This window comes from Scardinius erythrophthalmus (genome assembly GCF_964197995.2).
Source record: "Scardinius erythrophthalmus genome assembly, chromosome: 6".
NCBI classification, from domain to species: Eukaryota; Metazoa; Chordata; class Actinopteri; order Cypriniformes; family Leuciscidae; genus Scardinius; species Scardinius erythrophthalmus.
In genome coordinates this window covers 9,455,766-9,476,807 of record NC_138226.1, presented here as the reverse complement: position 1 = coordinate 9,476,807, position 21,042 = coordinate 9,455,766, and the positions used below count along the sequence as shown (strand labels likewise).

The 21,042-nt window shown below is 37.2% G+C and overlaps 1 protein-coding gene across 5 annotated transcripts in view; it reads right to left on the bottom strand.

Annotated features, from left to right (window-relative positions):
* Positions 1 to 18,118, bottom strand: part of glsb (glutaminase b) — a 60,632-nt gene extending 42,514 nt beyond the window's left edge. For 3 of the 5 annotated variants that reach the window (XM_081368630.1, XM_081368631.1, XM_081368632.1), the window contains exon 1: positions 17,649 to 18,064. In XM_081368630.1, coding sequence (XP_081224756.1) covers positions 17,649 to 17,935 — 287 coding nt within the window. In that variant the 5' untranslated portion in view covers positions 17,936 to 18,064. Of the gene's footprint in view, positions 1 to 17,648 lie in introns of all 5 variants that reach the window. The other 2 variants (XM_081368629.1, XM_081368633.1) reach the window with 2 other exon arrangements.
* Between the last annotated feature and the right edge of the window lie 2,924 nt (positions 18,119 to 21,042).

Genomic DNA, 21,042 nt, shown 5'->3' with positions numbered 1-21,042 from the left:
CACCCCCAAAGCTTCACAGTCATATACCTTGTCCTGGGTCGACATTTCACTCGGTAATGTTAGGCAGTTTTGATTTATATGCTGTTGACAATTGATGATCACGTTATTTAACATGCAATGCTTCTTTTGCTTATTTCTGCTTCTTCTTCTCCTGTGTTTTGATCCAGAGATTCTGTTCTATTTCAGAAGATGCATAAAAGCATCCTCTACCGTTTAACAGTTAAAACATGGATTGCCGGAAAATTCTGTCAATGGTGGGGAAACACTGATCTATATAATGTCATTCTATATAGAGGGAAACAGTTAAAAATCAGAAAATATGAAGCGCACAGCATAGAAAAAACTGTGTGGAACCAATTTACAGGGCTCCAGACTGCGACCAAATGGTCGCATTTTGCGACCAGAATTTGAGAGTGTGCGACTGAATTTTACACCCAGTCGCACATGTGCGACCAGTAATTTATTTTTTAATTTTTTCACGTTAAACGTGGAAGGGGCGCGAATGTGTGGCAGGCCAATGAGTGTGAGAAGAAAAGGGAATGGCCCCTGTAACTGGCTAATGTGTGGAGGGGGAGGGTCCTAGAGATAATCGAGCGCGCGTAAACGTCAGTGGGAAGGAGACGGAGACAAATATCAATGTCACGGACAGACACAGTAGGATGATGATGATTCAGAGTCAGAGGTTTGTAAGGTGATAAAGGCCTGAACCCACTATTTTCGGGAAGACTGGCTACGAGAATTCAGCTGGTTGAGGTACTGTAAGGAGATGAACTCCATGAGCTGCGAATGTTGCAGTCGCTACCCCAGAACTGCGGGGAAAACGAAGTTTGCAGACAGTGCAGGCACTTCGCAGTTTAAACACTCAATCTCAGCCTCAAGCATAGAGTATGCCGTGACATGTTAATAAATAAAAACAAAATGAAAGTGGAAAAAAAACTGCGCTACTCAGCACCAGTAGCGTAGCCAGGAATCACAATGTGGGTGGGCCCAGAGAAAATCAGGTGGGCACAGCCTAAAATGCATCTGTTATCAAAATAGGCCAACACAACTACACCTGCTTGAATACACCACAGTTTAATCAGAGCACAAGCATGTAAGTCATCATAAGCAGTGTTTATAAAGAACATAACGATAAGAACAGCATTTCCACTGCGCGCGGCCAGGCCACACCACACACACACGCGCATCTGACAGATGCGAAACAACATCATCAAATCAGCAGCAGGACAGTAGTGGACAGTGTGTAAAAACCAAAAACAATGCTTGGTCATAGTCTGGCTCAGCGGCCACATAAACCACGTTATATAAACAACATTGACTAGGCAACTACATAAACGTAGATTGGCTTACTTTTGATGACTAGCTTATAACAGGAGACGACGGGGCTGGGGGTCGCACACAGTTTTAAATTCGAACACATTATTCTCTGAGTGTAGTGTGTACACTACACCATAGTTCGAATTACAGGGGGTACTGGGGGGTACTATACCCCCCAATGAAGACCAAGTACCCCCCAAAGGGACAGAAATATCAGTTTTGGGGGGGTCAGATATATTTTCTGATATTGTGAAAAAATGTAATTACAGTTACAATACAAGTCAACTCACTGTAGGATAGTTTTAATGTACAGCGATTTCAGACACCCCTATTGTGGACCGTACCATTTTTAACCACCGTGGCGCTAGAAGCAACGGAGATAGAGAACGACTTCAACTTCTCACGCAAGTGTCAGTTGAATGACAAAACGCTAGTTTCATAAAGTATCATTCTTTTCAACATTCCTTATTTCTATATACAGAAATATTTAAAATAATCTAATACAGTTATAATTTTCAATGTAAATTATTTAATTTTATTGGTAACAGCCTAGTGTCTAATTATTTTAATTGAATATATTTATCAAATATAAGAATTTGAAATGAAAGATGGAGCATTCATTTAATAAAATTAGGGGAAAATGCCCTTTATAAAGGTACAGAAAATTATTCTGAGTGTTTTCAAACAGTGACGTAATGAAACATTGACAATTTAAGTTTGAAGGGAGTAAAGCCTCTGTTTAGGCTATTAAGGATAAGGAAATGTAATTTTGCCAAAAGAAGAACTTTTATTTTAAATAAATGTTCATTTTAAATCAGCCTACTTCAGTGTGATATGTTACCATATTATCATGCTTAACACTAAGAATTTGAATAATTGTAATGTGATGATCAGATGCAGATATCTAAATCAAAGAATATAGACGGTTTGCGGGCGGATTATTTATTTTTAATAGTGGATTCGGGTGACTCAAAGTGCACCAGATTAATTAATTTATCTTTAAAATGTACAAAATTTTCTCCCGGGGGGGGGGGATGCCCCCGGACCCCCCTAGAGATACCAAGCTCCTCCAACAAAAAAAAAAATGTGGGAAACATATTAGGCTATATATGATGATCTACAAAAAATACACAGTTAATTATCTTATTTTAGACCATGTTTACACCTATAAACATGTATATGTGTGTTGCACAACACATGTTACACTTGGCGATCACGGTAGAGATTGATATGGTAGTAGTGGACCATGATGGTCATAGAAGAAGTGAAGGAGCAGTACCCCCCAATTATGGTGGGGTAATTCGCACTCTGCACTACACACACCGGCGGCGTCTGTCCGCGGCGCCCAGCAACGGCTCAGGACCTTGTTCAAAATCCTGCCGCGCCACAGAGCGCTATTTACATAGTTTTATATTAAATTTACATGTATTTGTCTCAAATCGTAGTTAATGAATCTGACTTCACCCTGGGCTGCAATATACGTTTAGTTTTATATTCATGTACAGAAATCAGCTGCTTGAATGAAAATTGCTGACATTATCGGATTTTCAAGAGTGAGAGTTGTCCTAGACGCGGCGCTGCGCGTCCAGTGTGCGACCCCCTTAAGAGTTGAACACTGCAATGATTTCGTTATAGTCCAACGATTCAGTCAATTCTCCTGAACATCTGCATTATCTTCCTCCTGTGGTGGCCGTGGTCTTTTTGACACAAACTTGTTGCTCTGTTTCATTTTAGTTTATTTAACATAACGTTCCTTAGCTAAACTTCAGTGTCCCTCTGTGAAATGTGCTCGTCGTTGTGCAGGGGGCATGGGCTGTTCGCAATCATCTGAGTCTGACTCCGAAATGCGCTACGCGGGCATTTCGTCATCACCATGACAACCAAACAAGAATCAAGAAACATTAAGATTTATTTTTATAGGTCAAAATTGTTATAATCGCAACATAATTTCCTATGGCTACCTTGTGAGGCCACTGAGTGACTAGATGGGCCTGACTGACAGGTGGGTGGGCCCAGGCCCACCCAGGCCCACCCGTAGCTACGCGAGTGCTCAGCACTCATTCTGCTTCACAGACCGTTTAATAGTTCGAACCAATAATAGACAGAGCTCCTCTCGCCAGTCGCGGGCCGATCGCGATTACGCGAAACAGTTACATCGTGGAGATCCAGTGAAGAAATCCATTGAGTTCGCGACAGAATTAATAACATTGCTGCGAGATCAAGTGAGAAACATTCAGATTTGACGCAGAATTCTCTGTTATAAACCATATAAGATCAAACAGCGCTGACGTGGAAACCAGGAGAAACGTGCAATGAGCGAACAAGTTATAGAAGGCTTGGTCCACAGATCAGCAACATTCACCTTGGATTTAATGTAGTAACAACTGTAACTATGGTATACTGTGGTTATAACAGTAGCCTACACATATTTTTCCAGCACTTCAAAACTATATTATCATATTTAAATGTTATTTTTTAATGTGTTGACCAAAACATTTTTTGTTCTTCCTTTAAAGATTGTACCTATTTATAAAACTAAAAGTTTCAAGAAGTAGGAAAACTCACACTTATTTTTTTTAAAAAAAAGAAAAAGATTAAATTATTATTGTAAACATAGCTGCAGAGGACGCTTACTGGCTATTTTCACTCCATAATATCTATGATAATAATTAAAGTTAACTTTATCTATACACCTCAAATTAAGCTCAGTGCTTTGTCATCCCACAGTGCTACCAAATACGTTCTGTAGAACTTAGTGCCGCTGCCCTCAAATGTTAGTCTGGAGCCCTGTGAACTTAAAATAAAACTGCACATTGTAATTTCTGTACGTTAAGGCTATTTATTATCAAAGCATTTGTCAGTAATAGTTATTTTGGGGGAAAATGTGAATAATTGCATTGCAAGGTGATTTAAGGTGTGCCCCTAAATTTTCTGCTTGCGCTCCTAAAATTTTAAGTCAGGGGCTACAGCGCTCCTAATAAAAAAAGTTAGTCTGGAGCCCTGATTTATCCAAGAAAATTATGTAGTTTAAAGCAAATTGTTAAAAACTAACTTTGGCAAGCCTCAAACACTATATATATTTCCTCCACGTTTCAAGGGAGATTAGATCACGATGCATATGTAGAATGATCACAAAGATTATGTTGGCCCTTTTGACAATACATACAACACCTTTAGCCTTTGTCATTTCTATTGGGTGAGGTCAGATTTAAAGCTTGTAACTGGTTAATAATGGTCAGTGATGGGCTTAAACTAAAGGAACCTGACATAACTTGCACTGTAACACCAAAGTCTCCTGGATAAATGCTCACAAATGACTCAGCCGTTCTGGGCATAAGGGCCATCATTCACAGGGAAAAAGGACAAAAGCATTAGATAACTGACCTTGCATTCATCACATTTAAGCTAAAACACACAGGAGAGGAAGTATATTCCCAGAGATGAGGAAATATGAAACTGAAAATACATATTCGCCATCTAACTATATTAGAACTTCCTGTTTTTCTTCATTACACAAGTGGTCACATGGCATTTGATTGTGTTTACTGCACACTGTGCAAGTTTAACAGTTGTTTATTGGTTTATTGGTCTAAACAGCTTGACCCTCAGAGCGTATTAAACTTCATGGTGGTATTAATGGACACTTGATGCTATTCATGGCTTAATTTCTTCCTATCTGTGAACTTGTACAGGGAAGGCCGATATTTCAATCAACAGAGTTCCCATCTGGTCCTCGATCAAAATATTCTGACACAGGAGGTCTTGACGTCAATGCATCACAAAGTATACACCAAGTATATATGAACTGATAATGAATTTTGCTACTTGCATTAGAGGAAAAGCTGATTTTACAAGTAGCTGTTCAATAATAATAATTTAAAAAAAAATTCAACAAGTTGTGAAGATACAAATAAGGGTGCTTTCACACCTGAGAGTTTGTTTCAGAACCTGGTGCGTTTTCTCCCTTGGTTCGGCTTTGTTTAAGTATATGTAAACACAACCATCATGCTTGGATCCGCACCAAAACAATCGTTCCGAGACCGCCTGAACAAGGTGGTCTCGGCCCAATTGCAAGCGAACTATTGGGCGGTTCTCTTGAGGTGTGAAAGCAATCTGACCCAACGGACCAAATGGTATAATTCATAACGGGAAATGTGCTATATAAATAGCAGTAGTGTCACTGTCAGTGAACACATTAGTTATCACAGTTGAAAACCGTGTTTTATGTTATGGTCAATAAGCAAGATGAAGGCTGATATTTAAAAGAAAAAATCCACAGTGGATTATTTTTCAGGGAAAAAAAAAGAGAGAGAGGATGCACTGACATGGCGCTCAAAGTGCCAGGAAGTCATTTGGAAGTGAAAGATCCAAACCTTCTGGATTGAGACAAACAGTTGCCCATCCACACACTGTCTGATAAATCTGGTCCATTGTCTGGATGAGTAACATATACTGGTAGTTATACTGTCCTCAAGAGATTCATTAGATGCCCATCCAACCCTGCTGTACGTATAGGAAGTGAGAACAATACTACTTCAGTTAGTCAATAATCCATTACGAATTTCTTCTTCCGTAGACCTTGAGAAACATGACAATTTTCATTTTGGGGTGAGCTAGAGCATATAGTAGAGCATACACTCAGAGCCGGATTAACGCAAAGGCAAACTAGGCACGTGCCTAGGGCCCGATTGGCGGGATGGGGCCCAGACAGAGGGACAAAAAAAAAAAAAAAAAAGTACAAATGTCCTATCTACAATTTATTTCAATATTTATTAATTCACTAAAAATAGTGACGATGTTTATCTTAACCATAGACTGTTACATTACTGCAGTTAAACCAATTAATGTGTGCGGGCTTCTGAAAGTATGTGTAACGAACGCATCCATCAGATGCTGCGAGGCTAAAGCCTAATAAGCACACAAAGAAGCACAGCTAATAATGCAGGTGTGAGAGTTGTCGTCATCTATTTTGGAGTGATTGCAATGTATTCTAAATATAAACTTGTACTGTAGATCAGCGTCATTTCTGGAAAAATCATTCACCGCTTTACTACAAGTTTAAAAGAGCGCGAGCGTCATTAACGTGCCCAGACGCGACGCTTTGAATTTGCGCGTACAATGAATAACATCGCGTCGGGAGCTGACTAGTAAAAAAGCTACAAAATTAAAAGACAAGACGTCTGTATTCTAAGTTAAAAAGCCAACACACTACAACATTTTTAAATGTTTCAAATAGTCTAAAGGATCTCATATCTATGGGTCTATCTTCTAAATTCTGCTGATGATTAGATTCCTGACATTACGCCAATAATTTCACTTTATATATTTTTTTCTGCTCAGTAGCGATCGTGTCTTTCTCTTCCACTTGATTTGTGTATAGCATATTTAAGGTAGCAATGCAATATAAAAGCACTTATGCTCATCTACTGAAGTGGGATTCTGGAACTGTGAATAAATTGAATAAAACAGCAAAATAACAACAACAACAATAACATCTTCATTAAACAAAAAAGAGATTACCGTAGATAAAGTTTGATTAATATGTACAGTACCGGTAAAAGTCTGGACCCATTACTATTTTTAATGTTTTTGAAAGTAGTTTATTATTATGCTCTACAAGCCTGCATTTATTTGATCAAAAATACAGAAGAAAAAAAAAACAGGAATATTCAGCAAGGATGTGTTAAATATATAAAAAGTGATAGTGAAGACTTTTTTAAAACAACTCTTTAATAATCAAAAATCCTGAAAAAAAGTATCACAGACAGGTTATAAAATAAATATTAAGCACCATTTCTAACATTTGATAATAAATCAGAATGATCACGTGGCACTAAATTCAGCTTTGCATCACAGAAATATAAAGTATAGTAAAATAGAAAATCATTATTTTAAATTTTAATAATATTTCACTATATTATTTTTCTGTATTTTTGATCAAATAAATCCAGGCTTGATGAGCATAAGAGACTTCTTTCAAAAACATTAAAAATAGTAATGTGTCCAAACTTATGTACTGTGTAAGTAAAAATATACTGCTTTTAAAATTAAATGTTGTATAAATAAAAAGGTTAGGAATCATATTTGTTTCAAGTGTTTTTTTATTGGGGGTGGGGGGCCTCCAACATGAATTATGCCTAGGGCCTCCTAATGTCTAGAACCGGCTCTGCATACACTAGAGCAGTGGTTCCCAAACCTGTCCTGCCGGCAGCCCTGCAGCCCGGCAGCCCAACACTGCACATTTTCTTTGTCTCCCTAATCAAACACACCTGATTCAACTCATCAGCTCATTATCACATGGGTTAATGAGCTGATGAGTTGAATCAGGTGTGTTTGATTAGGGAGACAAAGAAAATGTGCAGTGTTGGGGTGCCGGCAGGACAGTTTGGGAACCACTGCACTAGAGTACCCTGGTTACTAGAGTATAAATTTGTTACGAAACAACATCCTTAAAAACTGTTTTACAAGTTCAATAACTTGCTTTCCACCGACAGATGCTGTAATTATGTTCAGCTGACAGCTCTCAGTGAAGACTGAAACAAACCTGGTGCATTAGCCACTGTATACAATGGCCAGTATAGGCTCAGGGTAAAGTGTTTGTTTTTCAGAGTGCATGGGACAGGTAGGGGATATGGAAAGGACAGACTATGTTCTACGGTTACTGCTGCTGACAGTGGTATTTTCATCTAAACCTTGTGCCAAGTGGAAATACGTATTCTGGATACAGGTACTGTAGGTGAGGTCGTTCAGAGTTGTTCTCAAAAGATTTAATGTAACTAAACACTGTAAAACTGACTAGCTCTACAGTCTTTCCTTGTCTCAAAACTTATGAGTATGAGAGCATTGAAACAGGGATGTTTTAGTACCATAACAAAAACACCAGAGTTGAAAAGTCTTGTTCATTTCCTTGAATTAATTTAAACGGTCTGTTTAAGTGAATCAATTCAAAAGATCAATTTCACCCAGAATCAAAGGTGTTTGGCATTTTTCATAAATTAAAATGTATGTGGGTATTGGGTAAATATTACTGAACTACTATGAATTGATACTGTATATAGGTGCATATAAATAAATGATTCAACATAATTTTTCAGTATGTTCATTTAGTGATAGGATTGGAAAAACTAACATGACAATTATTTTACTAGATTTTTATCACAATTTACTTGAGTATATATTTACTTGTGTATGTATGTGTATATATATATATATATATATATAATTATCAAAAATAGTCAAAACAATGGTATTTAGAAACATTAATACAATTTAAAATAATATTTTATATTTTAAAATGTAATTTATGAATTTTCAGCATCCTTACTCCAGTCTTCAGTGCCACATGATCCTTCAGAAATAATTCTAATATACTGATTTGATTAATGTAGGCTACATTGCTCAACCCTACAACATTGTATACAATTTTTTGCTCAAGTAAAAAATAATTGGATTAGGGGGTAATTGTTTTTGCCCCACCATTATCATTTAAAAAAATTACTTGCAAATTATTCCAATGTTACGGTGTTGTGCCAACTGCCAAGTGCCATGTGACGCTCTCTGGAGGATTGTGGAAACTTCGGTTGCACCTCTGTGAGGCCCATGGGGTTGAGAAAGCATGCACTTCTGCACCACGTGCAGTTCAGAAGAACATTCACTGTGGGTTTCAGATGTCAGATAACTTCACTTTACTGACAGAGTGCTTGTCAGATAATACCTTTAATTGCAGGTATCACATCTTCATGTTCATTCACCTTTTGTGCTGAAAATCCAAGTAATTTGTTGACAGACTTTTGTTATTGAGGCATTAGATTTTACTGACATGCCAGACAACCAGTAACTAAGATGTACAGCAATAGAGGAAAACTGAAAGTAACAATCTGACTGATTCAGAAAATACCAGCTCACAAAGAAGTGTATGTGTGCATGTGACAGAATGAGCAAAACAAATCCCAAAGACGACCTAAAAGGGGTGACCTATTGAAACTAGAGGTTGCTGCTATGTGAGTTTCAACAAGTTGAAATGAACACAGAACAACTTAGCAAATCGAATAGAAACATCCTGGCAACTAATCAAGCACCACTCGCATTTTCTTTATGTGCCATTGCATTATAGCCTATTTATCTACAGTAGTATCGTTACTATAACAGTGATAAAAATCTGATCAAAATTCTCTGCCGGGGCCAATGACAGCTTTTAGCAATATCTTCACTGGTTTGGAAAACAAGTTCCCCGGCACACAAGGACGAGAGCTCAGTCCATTTTTCACACTCAGTCGCTTTGGACAATTATCTGAACCGCCGGAGAGAGCTCAAGCGACGGAGGTTAGATGTCAGCGGTGAATCAAAAGTCCACGGATGGCTTTCCAACAACAAATTATCATGACTCAGCAAGTACAGTGAAAGACACGGTTTCAAATAAATGCTCGATAAAAGGTGAGCACAACTGGCATTAAATTATACTTTTGGCACATAGACCATATGTTTTGGCACAGAAACACAATATGCTTTTGTTATTTTCAGGCCATAGAGTCAAAAGATATAACCCCACGTTGCCTCAGATATTTTCACTGACACCATGTTCAGTTATCTCCTGGAGAGGGTTGACCTGTGTCATGCTGAAGGAACCGTGCATCATGTTACACACAGAGAGAAAACTAAAACATTGTGACTGATGTCTTCTGAACTTCATATCAAAAACTCATATTAAACACTGATTCATTTATGAATCAAACAAGGTGTTAATTTAACTTTGAGTGCCACTTCACAAGGCTCAAATGATGATCAACGCATCACGCTGAAGCTGATGTTTCACTTCATAGAGAAATCATTGGGAGTGATTCAAAGCATTGAACATGCCAGGGCTGCACGATTAATTGCAATTAACATAAAATCGCGCGTGAACCGTTTTGGCTTATTGTGATTATTTTTAATGTGTAGCAGTAGCTTGTCAGTGACGTACGGCTCTGTGATCAGTAGTAAACTCTGCTCCATCTGAAAGCACTGCGAGTTTGAGTTGCTACGCTATAACGTGCATTTTAAAAAGCAACATGTGTCAAACATATTTCCAAACATCGGAAGCATTTATTAACCTCTTGTCCAATAAAAGACAACATTTAATAAATTTGTTCTGGGCGAGAGCGCCCTTTGGCATTCAGATGGAGCAGCATTTACTTCTGATCACAGAGCCGTTCTCGTAATCATGTGCGGTTTCATTTCGATAAATCATGCAGCCCTAGAACATGATGTTATCAGTGATGAGAAATCCCCTCAAGCCTCAAACAAATACAACAATAAAGATACAGTATCTTCTTTATCTTCTGACAACTGATGGCAAACTGAGCAAACTGATTTTTTCACCTGAAGGACAGACACAGGCAATCGCATACGCTCAGTTCTGCTTCTAAATTAAATAAGGGACCAATTTGGAAAGCTCTAGCCTACATAGCAAATATGTGACCAGTCACGGAAAGTAGGGACACAAGTCGGTTCTGGGGCATTTTGAGTTATTCACATATTCTGAAAGTGTAGTATTCAAGCTTTCCAACGATGTATAACACATGGAAATCTGATAATATTTGGAGAAGTTGTGGCCATTTGAAGGTAGGCACTCAAAAAAACTGAAATGGTAGAAATCTGCTTCTAAAGATTGGCAAGTTCTCACGCTTCTGGGAATGACAATAGGGCTCATTTACATCTCATTTAGATAAGTCATACCCCCTGTAAAGCTCCCCCGTCTCCCCCTCCCCCCTGAATGTACCAATTCTACAAATTCTCTAAATAAAACATCTCCAGTTAACTGGCAGAGCATTCATTTAGTTCGTTTTTTAAATAAGATACTAGCGCTGAAATGTGTGTTTTTTTTTTTTTAATCAAGTGATCAAAGTGCTCGTTGCTGCTGCGATCAGTGGCGCAGATACAGTGTTTACTCGTGTGGCTCGCGCGCACACTGCATTGTATTCACTCGACGCGCGCTTCAATCCGTTGCGGATACTCTCTATTTGTTCTGTTGAAATAACAAAATAATTCAAACGTTTGCATGTCCCTGCTTGATATACAACCACTGATGAACATGATAATCGTTTTGAAGAGAGAAAAAAAACTATACGAGAAAAAAAAAAAACTTATTCAAGGGCGGATACGAACTCTCAACCTCTGACACGGCTGGCGAAAGCTATACCACTGTACCATTCATATGCACTACATTGGCGGATCTATGTGTTCACACTGACAACATGTATTAGGCTACATCTCATTAAACGACAAATTAAACCCCATTTTAACCCCATTTTAACCCATGTGAGCTACTATTTAAATCGATTGCTGGACATCGTAATGTTATTGCCGTCCATCTTCATTGAATTTTGAAATCAGATAGAGCCGGCCCGAGCGCTGCATAATAAGTAGCCACGCCGGCAATTCAGTATGGAAATACACACCGACAATGACACGCCCCCTACTGCGTGCTAGAATCTCCGAAAAACAAGGCGATTTCAACATCAAAATGTACGCTTTTAAATATACCAATACTGCTATCTCAAACATGGAGAGGCTTCTTCGTGATCTCAACTTACAGATTCTGCAAAAAAAACGTAAATCACCAATTTTGAAAAAAACCCGCTTCTTTCTCATTTTGCTCGAAAGTTGTGCTGCCGACTTGTGTCCTTGGTTTCCGTGACGGGTCACATAATGTGCATCATACAAAAACTTATCACTTGCAATAAGACTTACTTCAGATTTTGTTGTCAGCATGTTGCAAATGGCACAATATTCTAATAAGGATAAAAATGCACAAAATTTGCCCATAAATAAGTAAAAAGTAATAAGTAAAATATTTACTCACTAGATTTTAAAACAAGGCCAGTATTAATCTCAGATTAAAAAAAGGTCCATCAGAGCAACTGGACCTATACTAAAAAAAAAAACCAAAGGCTGATTTATAAAAGACAAAAAGGCACCATGTTCTAACAGTTAGAAGAACTGGTCTGATTTAATGCTTTTCAAGAGTATGTTAGCATTTCTGTGCTCTAGATATCCAGTCACCATACCCATCATGATGGAACATTACAACTACAAGTGGAATAAAAATAATCAGCTAACTGCCTTATGAATGTGTGAAATAGAATGAAACCAGGATGAAGACCAGAGTGTCGAGACACAAAAAAACCTAAAAGAAAGAATTGAAATCTCCTAATATAGAAGTGGAAGGAGCCACTCTAATAGAGGTGGAGAGCAGAAAGGCCTTCTGGGATTCCCAAGACATGGACTGACATTTCACAGATAAATAAGAGAAACGTTTGCTGACCTTCAGAAGGTCCTTGATGATGTCATTACCACCACAGTGTAGTTATATTAAATAACCATGTGGTAATGCATATCTCTGCATAATCCAATGATCTAAATACATACTTTACAAATGAAAGGAACTTCATCATTTAAAGAGAATTATTATAACTAAACTATTATTTGATTATTTTCTCTTTTTATTTGGAACTTGGAGGTAAATGAAAAGATTGTATTATTCATAACAAGTGAATAGCAAAAATATCTTCATGTTGCCACTTTATGTAACATCAGACCTAAAAGCAAAAGAATGAAAACAGCTAAACTAATGTTAAAAATTAATTCTAAATTCTGATTGGACAAACCACCCGGGTCAATCTCTAAATTCTGATTGGACAAACCACATTGGTCAATCTCTAGCCTAAATTCTGATTGGACAAACCACACTGGTCAATCTCTAAATTCTGATTGGACAAACCACACTGGTCAATAAAATATTTTGTTACATAGGGATCTATCACAGAACAGTATTGGGATAAAAGTTTATAGTTTAAAAAAATATGAAAATATGTTTAGTTATAATATTATTTGTTTAACATTCAGTTTAACTGATAATTAATGTATCATAATAAATGTAATAAATAGCCTAAGAAACATTTCAAGAACGTCTGGTGTGGAATTGAAGTGCATATTCAATTTTATATATATATATATATATATATATTTTTTTTTTTTTTTTATGCACTCATACATTTTTTAACTTAGGAGCACGTGTGCTCCTTGGGAAAACAGTAAGCGTCAAGCCCTGCATTTAAAGCAGAGTGATCTCTATATCATAGTATCAGAGCAATTCTAGAACAAATATTCCTCTCACACTTTCTCCATTATAACCTGTTAAGTCTTGTTGTCAAGGCAACAGCAGTAGCTCTGGGAGTCTGTGACAGCATGTGTCTGGTGTCTGTGATCAGCTTCAGGTCCAAACCAGCAGCCTGTGGTCTCACTTTCACCCATAACATCAGCAGCAGACTCCTGAAATTTCCATTCACCTCTCCTCACCTTTTTTAAACACTATGAATACACAGAATATCCCCATGACAACAAAGCAATCAATATCTAATTTCCAAATGAACGCAGAGTTGATTGCTTCAAACAGGACGTGTCAGCTCACAGCTTCTCGCTGGAAGTATCAAGCCAATTAATGATGAGTAAACACAGCACAGTTAAAACTGGTCTGTTTATATAGAGGTATTTTGGATTGGATTGGATTGGATTGGATGGATGGATGGGGTTAGTGTTGTCAAAAGTACCGACTTCGATAATCCAAAAGGCAAAATCCTATTGTTTTTTTGTCGAGGGAACCAGTGTGATGCTAACTGCCGGTTGGCCTACAAAGTGATGTCAATACCTGCACCACTCTATTGCGTTCACACGCTCAACATAGATGTCTAGAGGCGTTTAAGAAACCGTTCAACAGCGCTCAATTGCTAGAGGGAAATGCTGGTATCGTCACATTTTTTAAATTTTGACAACACTAGACGCTGTCGACCACTACACCGTATCCATGCAATTACAACCTTACACCATTTTTTGTGTAATAATCTGCATTACCCATTAGTCCAAGTTCAACACATCACTAAACAGGATTATGCTGTACGTCATCAACTTATTATGCCAGCTGAACAATTGTCCGTGTTTTTCATTAACAGAGTAGGCAAGGAGAGCAGAAATTTTAACCGATTTTGCTGAAAACCACCATTAATTTTACTCTTTGTCTCAGACAGTCTGGAAAACAGCAGTCATCTTGCTCCTCCTTGAGACAGAATGGCATTCATGAGAGGATGATCAAGCTCTCGATTAAAGTCTCTCTGCAGGGACAGCACGAGCCTTCTGCGTCATCTTATAAATAATCCATATGGACAGACGAGCGATGAGTCACGCACACTGTGTGAACCACAGGCAAACAGAAGAGCATGAGGAAAAGACTGCCAGGGATATGTTCATCTATAAACATGGATAATAAGTTTGGTTATATATATAAGAGATGAATGCTCCACTGAAAACACTGTAGCAGATCCCACCACACACTCCTGGCTGTTTGTTGAAGTGCATTATTGACATTCCACAGCTGCCGTATGTGTGGAGTCATAATGTAGCAGCTGATAAGAGCCGCCGCCACTCCCCGCTTCAACTTCCACAAAGTAAACATTAGTGGGTTAGCACACTAATGCTAAACAATATTGGTTTCGTCATGATTCATTCCAGTTACACAAAACTTTTACATGCATTCATAAAAAAAGAATCATACTAGTTCCCTAAATCATTTAGTGGCACTTTCTGCAAGTCATCAGGAGGAAACAAGACGTTCTGTTATGAATGAGTCACTCAACAAATTAGCTAAAAACACTGAGGTGTTCCGATCTTACTGTGCATTCAGTAAATTAAAGACAAGTATGATTGTGTTAGCCTAAATAGCTTGCTTGTGCATGGAGTTGGAACACATTCATAACAGTTTATTTTCTTGATGTGAATGACTAAAGGCCAATCACGCCAAGAACAATAACTAGAGCTGGGCTGACATTATCAATTTATCGTTTTTAATCAATCTTCATTTTGATGAACAAACATCGATCCAAATCGTGATGTGTGAACAAAGCTTTACAAACATTATTTGTAGAGCACCTTCCTTCCAATTATTACGATCTTCGTTCACAAGCGAGACAATCTAAAAATCCCATTTCAATAACTTTGGTTTACGAACGAGTTGTTCCAATTCATTCATTTTCTTAAGGCCCCAGTTCATTCAGATGATTCACGAATTAGATGTTTTTGGTTATTTCACTCACGAAACATGTCATTCATTAATTTTATTTAAAAAAAATGAGAAGGCCGATTTATTCATAAACTAGGGCTGCATCCGAAATCGTATATTTCCCTACTTTATAGTAGGCTAGCGAGATTTTGAAGTGTGCATGCGGTGAACACTTTACTAGCCCATGAAGCCACGGGAGAGGATTTGTGAATGGCAGTGAAGTGACGCAACTGACGCTGGTAGGTCACATGAAAATGACAACATGGCGAATATAGGACGTCCGAATTACATTCATAATACACACGTTCATACTATATAGAACATACTTTTTAGCGCTCGCAAAGTACTTATTCGAAATAAGTGCCTAACGTTACTCAAGAAAGCATGCGATTTCGGACGCTGCCAAGCTGTTTTGTTTAAAAAATAAAATTTCATTCAGTCCGTTCAACCATTGAAATGCTCCTTCACAGCCCACACTCGAATACAATTGGCTCGACCTATATATATGTACATGTATATCTTTTTTTTTTTATTATTATTGAATTTTCAAAATTACAGAATTTGATATCAAGTTCTTGACATTTCTTTTACACATTTTCACATTTGGTAAGTATAACTTGAAACAATAATAATTTGGAAAAAAGAAAAATAGAAAAAGAAACAAACAAAAGATAAAGGGCATCACAAATATTAAATTCATTTAGCAGAGATACAGATCTTTGGGCTTTTCGATTTTTTTTAAACTTTACAGACTCAAAATACATTTTAAAGTCTGCTTTAAAATGAGCAAAGTTGGGTTTTGAGTTTTAGTCCATTTAGTTTGATGAATGTTAAATTTTCCTAATAATAGAAACAAATCGATAACATACACTTCTTTTAGAAAAGTCAAATTCATTTGTATGAAGTAAGACAGATGACAAATTTAAGACTAGGTTGCAGTTCATTTTAACACTTAGAAATTGATAGCCTAGAAATCTAGACACACCCTAGCGGCAGCAAAATGTATTTTGCAGCCAGGGCAGTCTAGCAACTCTCCATTGACTTTCGAGCTGCAAAAACCTAAATTGGGTCAGGCCAATCACGTCGTGTATAGAGTAGGTGGGGCGGGCTTAACATAATGACGACAGAGTTGCGACGGTTCCCTGCTACTTGAAAACAAAGAATGGCTGCTGCTGCTGCTGGCGAACAGTCTTTCGGATCGGCTTTGTCCGCGACTCTGGAGGACTTGGAGTTAGATTTTTCTTTGAGAAAAGAGCAAAGAACAGCACTTAAGTCATTCTTAAAAAAAGGAAGCTGTGTTCGTAGTTTTGCCGGCCAGATTCAAAAGTTGAATCTATCAACTAACGTTAGCTCCACTGTTGGGAAAACGCTCTGGTTGGTTGAAGCGCTGTCCTATTGCGTGCAGAGGGAATTTGAAAGACAGCCGTTTATCCCGCCCCTCGGATTGAGCCGTGTCTATGGTGAGTTGCCAGACCCAACATCTTGATGTAGGTCTTGCTTGCCAGGCTAAGAAATTGAGACATCTCATGGGAACAGGGACATTCAAAAAATAAGTGCACAATAGACTCTCTTTCACAATTACAAAAACATATAGTTGGTCTTTGATGAAGGTGTAGTGACAAATTGGGTCACCCCCAATGTTCAATTATTCACTTAATAGGCTATTATTATTATCTATTAATTAACAATTAATCAAGTGTAAGAAATGACGTTCAATTGGTTTTATTATGCACTAATGTGTTTTAGTACGCATTATATAGTAAGCTATGCATATTTTAAATTAATATCATTCATACTTAGGATAATAGTTATCCTATTTTGAAGGAGGACGCGATTTGTCATGACAACGGAACAAGAGTCACGCGCTTCAAAAAGCAGCCACTTCTGTGAACGGAAAATACAGTCAGTGCATGGGGGTGAACGAGACCGATTGACTCACTTAAAAAGATTCATTCAAAAACCATAATGTCAAGACGTTGGACTGTCCTTCACATAGTAATAGGGAGTGCCACATTACCAGAAAGAAACACTGTATACGTGACCTTAACCAAATTCTAATACATTAATATTAGACTGCACGTTCTCCACCCACTTGCAATAAAAGTGTACACACAGCGCCACGTTGTCAGCCTTTCAGGAATATTTTGGCGCGTGTGTGATGCCATATACTTTTGATCAATAACGTTGAATATCTCATGCGTCATGACCAAATGACAAATAAATAAATAAATAAATTTCGTACTTATCTGCCGTCGCTTCCTGGACAGTCTCATCTTTCTTCACCGGCTCTGTGGGTTCAATCGCACCATCGGTCTTTGTGCACAGAAATCTTCTCCCAGCTAAAGGCTGAATAAAAGGTCTTCCATTGTAGACAATCTTTAATTTAGATATTCTGTCATCCCGATAAGCAGCGCTGAAGCAGTACGCGTTTGGTAAAGTCTTTTTGTGCCTTATAATGTTAGAGAACGAACGCTTAGGGCTGGTTTGAATCAACTCCTTGAGCACAATTGAAGCCCTAAACTGTAACATCTCAGTCTTGTCGAGCTAAATCAGTTTAATGTCCTTATTTTGAAAAATACTAGGAGACAACTTGTAGTTCCAGAATCAACAGCACAGTCAATTTCCACACTTTACGCACCTACCAAGTACTGCCTAAGCCAAGAGCATTTTAGTAACGAAGACCGAGCAATGCGTTTACGTACACGCCCAGCTAACGTATCATTGAGCAACGTGCTAATGTATGCATGTTTTCTCTCACATCATTGGCTGAAAAAAAACATGTTTCATTTTTGATTGCCATGCATCACATCCTGCAATGACTCACTGTATGACCCGCGTTGTAGTATTGGTTTAGGTATACTTCAACTTCAATTTATTTATCATAGCTAGGTCTAATTGTCATTGCAACAAGTTTGTTAAGTTTAAGTTTTTCCATCTAATATTTATATTTTATTTTATTTTAATTTAACTTTATTTAATTTTTTTCAGTTTTACTTTGCAATAGCAGTTTTAGTTTTACATTGCAATAACAAAAACATTTGCCTATATTTACCTTATATTTTATATCATATTCTATATATTATATATGCTATTTATATTATATAGGGAGATCAGAGTTGTTGTCACACATTTTACTCCAGTGAATATTTCTCACAGTTGGAACAATTACTGTCTAAAGCAGTACTGTTCAGAGAAACATCATTATAGCTGACATATGCACATCTCTAATTAAATGTAAGCCCTATATGGAAAAATTCATGCCATCAACTGAGTCGTCATCCATTTTATAAGATCATGTGCAATTCAATTAGTCATAAAATCTGTTGTAATGTTAAATTAAATAAATAGTCATGCTAAATGATGCAATTTTAAATTATTACCTGTAGATTTTAATCTGATGCAAGAAAATGTTAATATAAGATGAAACTGGGCGAGATGTTAATATAAGATGAAACTGGGTGAGAACAACAAAATTTGATTGTGGCATGTTTTAGAGAAAGCTGTTTATCTCTAATGGTTGTAAAATGAAGAGCTCAGGTCTGCATGGAGCTCAAGAGAAACCAATCACGACTGATGTTTCCATAATGTAAAAAGAGAAAATAACTGGATTCTGGTGATCAGTTCAGGTGTTGCTCTGGGGTTGTGCAACCATTCAATGACAGTTCAAGGACCTGTCAAGCGCTCTTTATGTTCTTGCGCACCACAAAACAGGCCTCCAAATGCACCAATCCCATGAAGCATTGGGAATGATGGTATTGAGTCAGTCTAAAACAACTTTTCTATTTGAATATATCTGAATATTTTGCAATAAATATTAAATAGAATGTATTCTATACCAACAATTTATGACTTGTTGTCAATAGTCATCTGTTGAGTAATGCTTCATGGAACAAGTAGTTACCACATAGGATAATTTTTCTTGGGAGTGGGAAAACTACTTCTGTAACTGAGGCCACTGAAAAAGTGGACAGTCGCTGTTGTTGTGCTCTACTACAATCCAGCAGGTTGCAGATTTAACTCTGATTTTATCAAGAGAATCATATACAATATCTTATTAATCTCTTGATTATCCAGAAAAATAAAAGCCATTTTGTTCTGTATCAGAACAATTGTATTTTCTGTGTGAGTTTGTCCTTGAGGAAAACATTATAATATGAGTCATCCAGGCCTACCCATTCTAGAAACTTCTAAACTTTTACTAGGCCTAAACCAAAGAAGAATGTAGTGTTTTACGCCTCCTACTGTCACAGTGAGGTAATTACACGAGGTTACGATTTCACTATTGGTTTCAAAAGAAAATAATCCATAGAGAACACGTATACAGTCTGATGCTGCCATCTTGTGGAGAATGTGTGAGAAATTGGACCCAAACATAACAAAATAGCAAATATTTCAGTTCGACTGTCATATTTATTTATATTTATTCTTGAACAGTTTTCAACAAGTTTTAAACAGCAATATGTCTCTTACAACAACAACAACAACAAACTGTGACAGTAGCCTAGTGATGGTATCACATGGTAATATCACGTGGTGGTATACTGTTGATATTACCATGGAACTTGGGGCCTCTGATTCATATAAAATCAGTTTACATGACAGTGACTCAGAAGTAAAGCCTGTCATATAAAATAGTGGCTAGACAAAATCAATCAATAAAACAACAAAATATTTGAAACTATTATAGAGAGAATATGGAGATAATGCTCAGGAAAAAAAACACAATTTATTTACCAAACTGAGCAAAAAAATAGCATTTTGGAGCAGTTGCTGATATTTATATGGCCAAGATGAAATTCTGATAGCTAATGTAAATCAATTAGATCTAAATAACAGTATAGCAGACTAAATACAATGCATAATATCACTTGCCACTCTATGTCTCCCAATAATGTCTTAGTAAGATGATTATTAAATGCTTAGTTTTCACAAATGTGACCCTGGACCACAAAACCAGTCACATGGGTCCATTTTTTGACAACACCTGAAAGCTGAATAAATAAGCTTTCCATTGATGCATTGTTTGTTAGGATAGGACAATATTTGGCAGATATACAACTATTTGAAAATCTGGAATCTGAGGGTGCAAAAAATCGAAACATTGAGAAAACCGCCTTTAAAGTTGTCCATTTATGTTCGCGATTGTGCTGCATTCACTCACAAAATAAATGTTTTATATATTTACAGTAGGAAATGTACTAAATATCTTCATGGAACATGATGCTTTTTGGCATAAAAGAAAAATCAATAATTTTGACCCATATAATGTTGGCTATTGGCACAAATATACCTGTGCTACTTGTGACTGGTTTTGTGATCCAGGGTCACAAATTAAAGATCTGTATATAAATAATATAATAAACAAAATAATAAATAAAATATAAACAGATGAAAAAACGTATACTTCAAAATGTGAAATGTTTAAGTGTACTAAATTAATAGAAAAAGCTGGTTTCTGAAACACCCAATGCTGCAACTTGTTTCCGGTCTTAGATCATCAGGCACCCTCGCCTGGGTGACCCAGCCGGGGATGATCATTCCCCTCTTGATCCACAGAAGCTGTGAAAAAAGCTTCATTTGTGGCTATGATGTTCTTGGTGACTCTTCTTTCCTGCAACCCTCGAATACCAAGGAGA